The sequence below is a fragment of the Antrostomus carolinensis genome, unplaced genomic scaffold (assembly GCF_000700745.2).
Source record: "Antrostomus carolinensis isolate BGI_N321 unplaced genomic scaffold, ASM70074v2 Scaffold56187, whole genome shotgun sequence".
Taxonomy (NCBI): domain Eukaryota; kingdom Metazoa; phylum Chordata; class Aves; order Caprimulgiformes; family Caprimulgidae; genus Antrostomus; species Antrostomus carolinensis.
Genome location: NW_010326354.1, coordinates 1 through 7,623, shown reverse-complemented (window position 1 = coordinate 7,623; position 7,623 = coordinate 1). Strand labels below are relative to the sequence as shown.

General features: G+C 45.8%; 1 protein-coding gene across 1 annotated transcript; it reads right to left on the bottom strand.

The window, feature by feature from the left end:
- Nucleotides 1-1,262: 1,262 nt before the first annotated feature.
- On the bottom strand, nucleotides 1,263-4,774 carry LOC104519213 (G-protein coupled receptor 55; the record flags this gene model as incomplete). The annotated part of the gene is given in 3 exon segments (XM_010171518.2): nucleotides 1,263-2,212; nucleotides 2,875-2,938; nucleotides 4,679-4,774. Coding segments are annotated over 3 exon segments (1,110 nt in total), but the record flags the coding sequence as incomplete, so codon positions are not given.
- Nucleotides 4,775-7,623: the final 2,849 nt, after the last annotated feature.

Here is a 7,623-nt window from a genome sequence, read left to right as displayed (position 1 = left end):
GATCCAGCTCAACATGAATATGAAAACTAATAGCTTTAGTTGTCATCATCCTCATGGCTCAGGAAAGTGGCAGCTGGCAGCCGGGGTAGTGGTAGGGGCAGCAATGGGTGTCCCCCAGAGCAGGGAGCTCCCTGTCTCCAGGATGGATGCATGTTGTCATTCAGTTTATCTAGAAGCCTGAGAGCACTGATAACTAACTGACTGGCATGTTAGGCTCCTGCTGGTGAATTATTTTTTATTGCCTTGTTTGTTTGGGAAGTGGTAGTGCTCAGCTTGCTCCAAGGTCTGAAACATTGCTTTCCCCCTGGGATCCTACGTTGCTGGCTGCTGCTTTAGGGATCAGGGCTGCTCTTTCTTATCTTATCCCCCAGTAAGATGGGGATTGTTTCTTCAGGTTCATGTGTTTACCACTACATTGGACTCGGGCTTTTTATTTCATGCTTTTGTTTGGTTTGGCTCTGTTCATGAAACTAGATTTGTAACCAAGCAGGAAGGAAGATATATGTGAAAGCCTGCGAGCAGAAGAGGAGCTGGGGAGGAAGCCTGGAACTGCGATAGTCAATTAATCTGAGCCATCCGGGGACTTGAGCTAGTGGCAATATTAGTTAAAAGTGTGATGTGGTAGGCACAAGACCTGTTGCTAAAACAAGTGTTGCACCTTGCAGAGCAAGTCAGCCAGTGGGGGAATGGCATGGAGGTCCTGCTGTACTCAGGTTACCCTAAAGCTGCCTTTGAATTTTTTTATTTTTTAAAATAGTATGTGCAAATCTAAATGCGCCAGGTGTGCCTGCACATGAGCACAAGCATACATGATCAGGGCAAGGGGGGCAACAGAATTTATACTGAAGCTTTTTACGATAAACTCTAAGTCTCTGTTTCTTCGCAGCCCAAGTCTGTAGTGACTGAAGGCCTGAGGAGGTTTGCAGGTGTGATAAAGACAGGGAGGCTGAAAGATGCTACCACATATAAATGATTTTTTTTTTCCAAAGTAAAGAAGAACCACATCCAGAGAGATATGCATCACCATTTATAGGAAATAATTCCACTTATTTTTACCCATAAATGCTAACACAAAACATTATGGAAGGAAATTAAAAAAGTTAGGAACAGTCTCCTGGGAATGGACTTAGTTTTGGTTTTTATGAAATATTTTCAGATCTGAATATTTAAAGTAAATTGCTTAAATAAGCAGTTCAGGACCCTGCACTTCCCATGAAGCATCTCCACACATCATACCAAGTAACTGATGTGCAGCACGTAGCTCAAGGCTTTCGTGTGGCTGTTTTTCTGCTGTTTTGTAATGGGTCTTCCAACGACTCCTTTAAAACAAAATAATAGCACACCCCATCCAGACAGCAGTTCAGGTTTGCCCAGCAAAGAGTGACCTGAATGATGTCTCGTAGCACTTGCTGAAAACTAGTGTGAATGATGTTATTCTTCACCAAAAAGTACACAAAATATGCCACGTGGTAAGGCGTGAAGCAGACCAAAAACGCCACAAGGTTTGTCACCACTATCTTCTCTGCTCTGGTGGTGTGTGTTTGGGGATTGTCTGGTTTTCTGCGCTTTCTCAAACACCTGATGGTCTGAACAGTGCAGAAGGTCATGGCTGCTGTGCTGCCGAAGAAGGTAATCTCCAAGGCGCTGAACAGGCCTGCGTTTTCCCACGTGCTGTTGGAGAAGCTATGGAAGCAGGATGAGATGTTGTGGCCCTCTCCATGCAGTTGGAAAGTGGAGACTGTGCCAACTGAGGTGCCCAGGCAGATGACAGCACAAACCATAGCAGCTTTCTTGGTGGATCGCAGGGTGGGAGCTGTGAAAGGGTGCTGGATAGCAATGTACCGGTCTACACAGATGCAGAGGGAGATGAGGATGCTGCCATACATGTTTACAAAGTAAAGACTCTCCAAGGTGGAGCAAAACACAGACCCCAAGTTCCAGTTGTCCTGAAGGTGGTAGGAAATTATTTTAAAAGGAAGAGTAAACAGCAGCAAAGTATCCAGGAAAATAAGGGCTATCATGTAGACTGTAGATTCTGACAGCTTTTTAACCTTAAAAAACAGGAATGACAGAGCCATCACATTGAACAGCAACCCCAGGGTAAATGTGGGGGTGTACATGATGAGCTGGAACAGTTCCACGGTTGTGCTGATATTGCTCTTGGCACGAGTGTCATTCATACCTCCAGGTATGCTGGAAGAGAAAAAATCGCCTTCACCACAAAGAAGGATGCAGATCACATTTTAGACCTGGTACAAAGGCCAATGAGGTCTTTGTCTGGCCACAGACCTGGAGATGCTTTTTTTTTTTTCCTCGTGGGCTGCTGTGTGCTGAATTGCAACTTCCAGTAGCATGGAGCTGCTCCATGCCAAGGGATCTTGGGGCAAGGTTGTGCCTCAAGGAGGAGCAGGGCTTTCTGTGTTCCAAGCCTCACTTTTGCACTGTTACCTGTTACCCCAAACTGTGCTGCCCTATAATTTAGGCTAGGCAGAGTGTAGATACGACTGCACCATCCCCTTGGAGTGATGCAATCTCTTTGAAGAGCCAGGGCAGCAGCCCCTGATTTTAGATTTACTTGGATTGTGGGGATGGAGGCAATTAGTTGGATCAGATTTCCTGAATCAAGCTATCGTAAGAGACCTTGGGGACCCAAGAGCATGAGGGTCCCCCATATTTATTAATCCGAAGATCCCAAATAGTTGTTGCCATCCTGGGTCAAGAGTGGCTGTGATTACCTCTGACCCTTCTGACAAGCTTGCTAAAAGCAGGCAGGCAGGCAGGAAGTTTCAAACAGGCTATTTCTAGCAGAGTTTGTCTTCAGAAGAAGAATGAGATTTAAGAACCCAACCTTTTGCCTAAACCAGCCAGACTTACCACAGCGGATAAATTTGTACCTGCAGAGACAGGAGTTGCAGAAAACATGCAGCTGGTTTCTCTTCTACAAAGAGGAGACTAAAAATGTCGAGGTAGGCACCCTCTGAGCAGGGGTCATGAAGTAATTATCTTCTTTGAGGAAAGCTGCTGGTTTGATCCTGCCCTCAGACTCTCCTGATAAGGACCAGGAAAGCTCTCATTGGTTTCTGCACTGCTGGTCTCAGCTGCAATCGCTTCCAAATGCAAAGGCACAGGAATACCTTGTCTTTTCTTCCAGCCAGTTCTGTCACAGAAAATACAACCTGTAAATAAAGCTTTTCAGATATCTTTATGTCAGCACCCCAAAATTACTTTCACCTGCTGTTCTGTAACTGTTACTACTTCAACCTAGTGCCTTTCCTACACGAGTTACTGATCTTGATGCTCTTTCATTTCAGATTCATCAACTGTGCAATAAAAGTTCCTGTTCTGAGATCAAGTCACTCCCCCAGAGTGACTTTCAGAGGTAAGCTCTCCTGCATTGTGTTTTGAGAGAAATTAGGATCAGCAAAAAGGAAATTTATTTCTTACTTAAAAACTAGCAATTATTGTTAGGAAGCAAGAGCAGGTTGGCTGTTTGCTCCTCAAGGACACACTGATGCCAGGTAAATGATTCAGTGTTACTGGTTACATTACAGAAGTGAGAAAACCAGCTCCAGAAACCCAGCCCAATGAGGAGAACAGGGTGGTGGCAGGGCTGTGGGTGGGTGCAGGAGGGCATACCTCTGGTGGGGTCAGGTGCAGAGATCCATCCACAGCTTTTGTCCTGCTGTAGCAGGTAGAGGTTTTATTCTGGTCCCTGCAGCAGGCAGTGCTGCTGGCTGGGTAAAGCACTGAACAGCCTCCTTCCTTACAGTGCACCACTGCCCGTAAGGCATGGGGGCACATGGCTCAGTGGGGCAGCAACCCTGTCAGCTGCATCTGCTTTGCTGCTGCTGGCAAGGGACTGAGGGAAGTTTGAAATAATTAAATTCCCTTGCCCAAATAAAAGAGGACAGGAAAGCCTGGGTTTGTGAAGCGCTTGGGGATCTGAAGGGCTGGAAGGGAGAAGCACCCCTGGTTATGCTGTGGGTTGTTCACTGCCTGGGAGTTAAACCCCCCTGAAGCCCCAGGGCTGGGGAGTTTGTTGGGAGCTGGGTTGGGTCCCTGAACCTCCAGATTCAGGTGGCCTGTGGCAAGTGAGGGTTTACACTGACAACTTGGGCAGAGACACTGCCAGGTACAAGAGGGTGGCCTAGGCTCAGCAACTCAATGTGCTGCTCTCCTGCTGAGTCTCCTTCACCAAGTAAAGCACTGTAAATCTAAAGCTGTGAGGGAACCTATTAGTAAGAGCCAAAGAGATGATAAATTAAGGAATTACCGAAAAGTAATAAATACTGACAGATTTTTTACTTCATTGCCTCTGTAGAAGATTTCATTAGTCCTTGTTTTTCAGACCTTTGTTTGATAATGTGTCTAGGAAATTCTGGATCTAGAGAAACAAAATTTCAGCTTCTTACCAAGATTTTTACCTGAGAAAAATCTAGTTATGATCAAAAGGCATTTTAGACCAAAATCTGTTATGTAGTTTTATAAACAAAACAGAACTATTATTTAAAGCATAAATGCAAAGGGTAGCTCTGTTCATTCTTAAAAAAACCCCCAACTATGTAGATATGCTATAAGCAAAAAAAATTATGTAAAATATACTTAGTTTTCAGATCTTGTAGCAAGAAAACTTTTAAGGCAAGGTTTCACTACAATGAAATATTCTCTCTTATCTTACCTCTGGGCTGTCTCTGTCTCTGGTTGTTGACTTTTTCTCCTTCTCAGCTTGTAGAATTCTTGAGTCTTGTGTTTTCTTTCAAGGCAGTGGGGTGAGCTGCAAGCAAAGTAACTGCTGGTCAGGATGTCAGAAAGCATGAAGTGCTGCTGCTTTTTGTTTCATCACATATTTCCATTACAACATCAGTCTCGCCACACTGTGTCTGCATACACACACTATGTACATAGTATGTCACACAGAGCTCATTTAAGGATGTAAATAGATGGCTTTGTGGGGCTAGCATGTCTGTGAGTCACTCATTCAAACCACTCCCCAGTAACAGAGAAGGAACCTCTGGATCTACAGACCTTTCTCAGATTTTATTCTTTTCCTACAAGACATGATTTTTATTTATTGTATGTAACATCCATGGGTGGGGTGTTAGGTGGCAAAATGTGCTTTAAGCTAAATCCTGAGCTATCACTGTCATTGTTTCCCTTTTCATTCTACCAAAAGGGAAAAAGAAAGCATTGATTTTCAGTGGTGATCTGATATGTTCACTTCAAGCTGGTATTTTAAAAAAGACAAGGGTTACTCTTAAATCTGTTTATACTCCTAGGGAGCAGGGAATGTACCTACAGAGAATGTCAAGTGCTGATTTTGTTCAGGAGAGAAGGGGAAAAAGATTTTGTTTGCCCATTGTATACGTGTTTGCAATCTTCCTACCAAAGAGGGGAAAAAAGGCCAGAGGGGTAGTTTTCCTTGGTCCTCTGCAAATCCTTTGAATATCAAAACTGAGAATTATATTGCCTGAATTTAGATTATGCATCTGTGAAAGGGATGGGGAATAGGAGACAAGAGAAAAAATAGTACTTGGGTTTTCCCCATGGTATTTTAGCTGAAATGACTCCACTTAAGAAAAAAAGAAAAAAAAAAGAAAAAAAAAGAAAAAAGAAACGCCACTAAGGGGGAAAACATCACAGAGGGGCTGAGTAAACAATACCTTATCGTATTCCTCAGCTAGGTTTCACTTCTTATCCAGTGATGGTCTTGTGACCATGACTGCATTTTGGATATTAATAAAAAACGCCACGCAACACAGGCAGGCACCACTACCACGAAGAAGCATTTGGGGCCTGAGCCAGCCTGGATGGTGGGAACCAAGGCTGCTGGGAGCATGGGACATAAGCCCAGCTGCCAGAGTGCTCTCTGTGCTCCTGCCCTAGTCCAGGGTTTGCTAAGCCAGTCCTGATAGTGCTGCCAGTGCTCAGAGTGGATTCTCTCTCTTCCCCATTCAAGGTTTTTCCCTCACACACTTGGCGCTTCTTCTTCTCTCTCATTTTCTCTTATCAAAGAGAACTCATCATCTCATGCCACTAAGTGCTGCCCACTTCTCCACCTAAGCGCTGCCCACCTCACCAGAGGCTGCCCAGAAACATGCCTACCTGGGCACACTTGCTGCACAAAGCTTTATGTGGCTACACACCCGGAGAAAGATGCTTTGGAAAGGGGAAGATGAGGAAGCAGCAATGCCAGGGTTGGCATGTCATTGTCTAGCCACCAGCAGCAGTTGGTCTGCTTTTTTTTCCAGCAAACATCCTTGTGAGTTTTTTGGGAGGGAACTGAGGAGAAATGTCCAAGAAGGCATGCAGGGGTTACAAAGGCACTTGGGACAAGGTGTGAAGGCTTCTCTCTCCCTTCAAAACCAAAAGGGTGAAAAAGGATGATGCTGAGGGCTGATGGTGAGGTGACAATGAAACCAAGTCAGCAGTGTAATGGAAAGGCTGGGTTAGACCATGAAGGACTCTCAGGCTGTTGATTAATAGCTTAACTTGTGAAGCAGGGGTGAGAAAGCTGGGGGCAACCAGGGTACCTTTCTTTCCTCACTGCAGGCCCTACTCTGTGCCAATGGGATGTGACTTTTCACAAAGTCCTCAAGACCAAGTGTGCTGTCCCTTTTCTCACAGGCTGGGGAGAAGAGGGCCACAACCTGCAAACTCTGCTCTGTCCTTGGCACCTCTGTGTATGCCACCAGCATGAGAAGCACCTGCTGCTTTGTGCAATTTCAGATGCTGAATGCATCATCTCCTTCCTTTTCCTGACAAAGGAGCTGTTTCACATGCATTTTTTTGCTAGCATTGAGGACTTTGCCATATCACTGCTGCCAAACAGACCTCCCCTTCAGGCCACACATGCGACCCTGGGTGGCAACCCGTGAAGCTCTACTGATTCCCTGTGCTTGTCCTTGGGGCTGACCTTCTTGCAGTGTGCGCTGTACCCACCATCCCAAGGCACTGCCTGCCTGCTGTGCCCTGTCACCAGACCACACTGCAGACAGAACTGCCATGGTCCTGGCTCTTCAGCTGTCAGTCCTGGTTCTCGAGAAGAGTGTCAGTATGGGGCTGGTGCTGCTGATGTGCTTCCAGTTTAGGAGGTAAATCAGTAACTGTTGCACCATACAGGGTTGTGCAGTGGAGACATGGTGTTTTTTTCTTGATCTAAGTCAGAGTCTAACCAGTGGGAAATGGATTTCCTCTGCTTGAGAAGAGAGAGCATCCACTGCTATGATCCCCTTGCTTTCTTCCTCAATTTCCCACTGATGCCCTTCAAGTCTTTTCCACTTTTCAGTTCATTCCCCTCCCCCCTGCCCTCCAATGTCCTCAGGCTACTGGATTTTCTCTTTTTTGGACTGCTCTAGCTCTATGCTGGGGAGGAGGCTTTGGAAGCCAACCAGAAGGAAACAGCAGGAGGTTGGGCAATAGAGGCCTCAAAGAGAGCAATGATGAGTGGAGCCTTCGGGTGGTCACAGAGAAGCTTTTACTGCTAGAGTGTGCTTGGTTAAGACCAGGGGGGGCTGAGAGCATTTTTGGGCTCCTTGGTCCTGCTATGGGGCCTCACTGGGTGGCACCCAGGAAAGCCATCCTCTCCCTGCATCCTACCTGGGTGTGGTGGTTTGGGTGGATTCA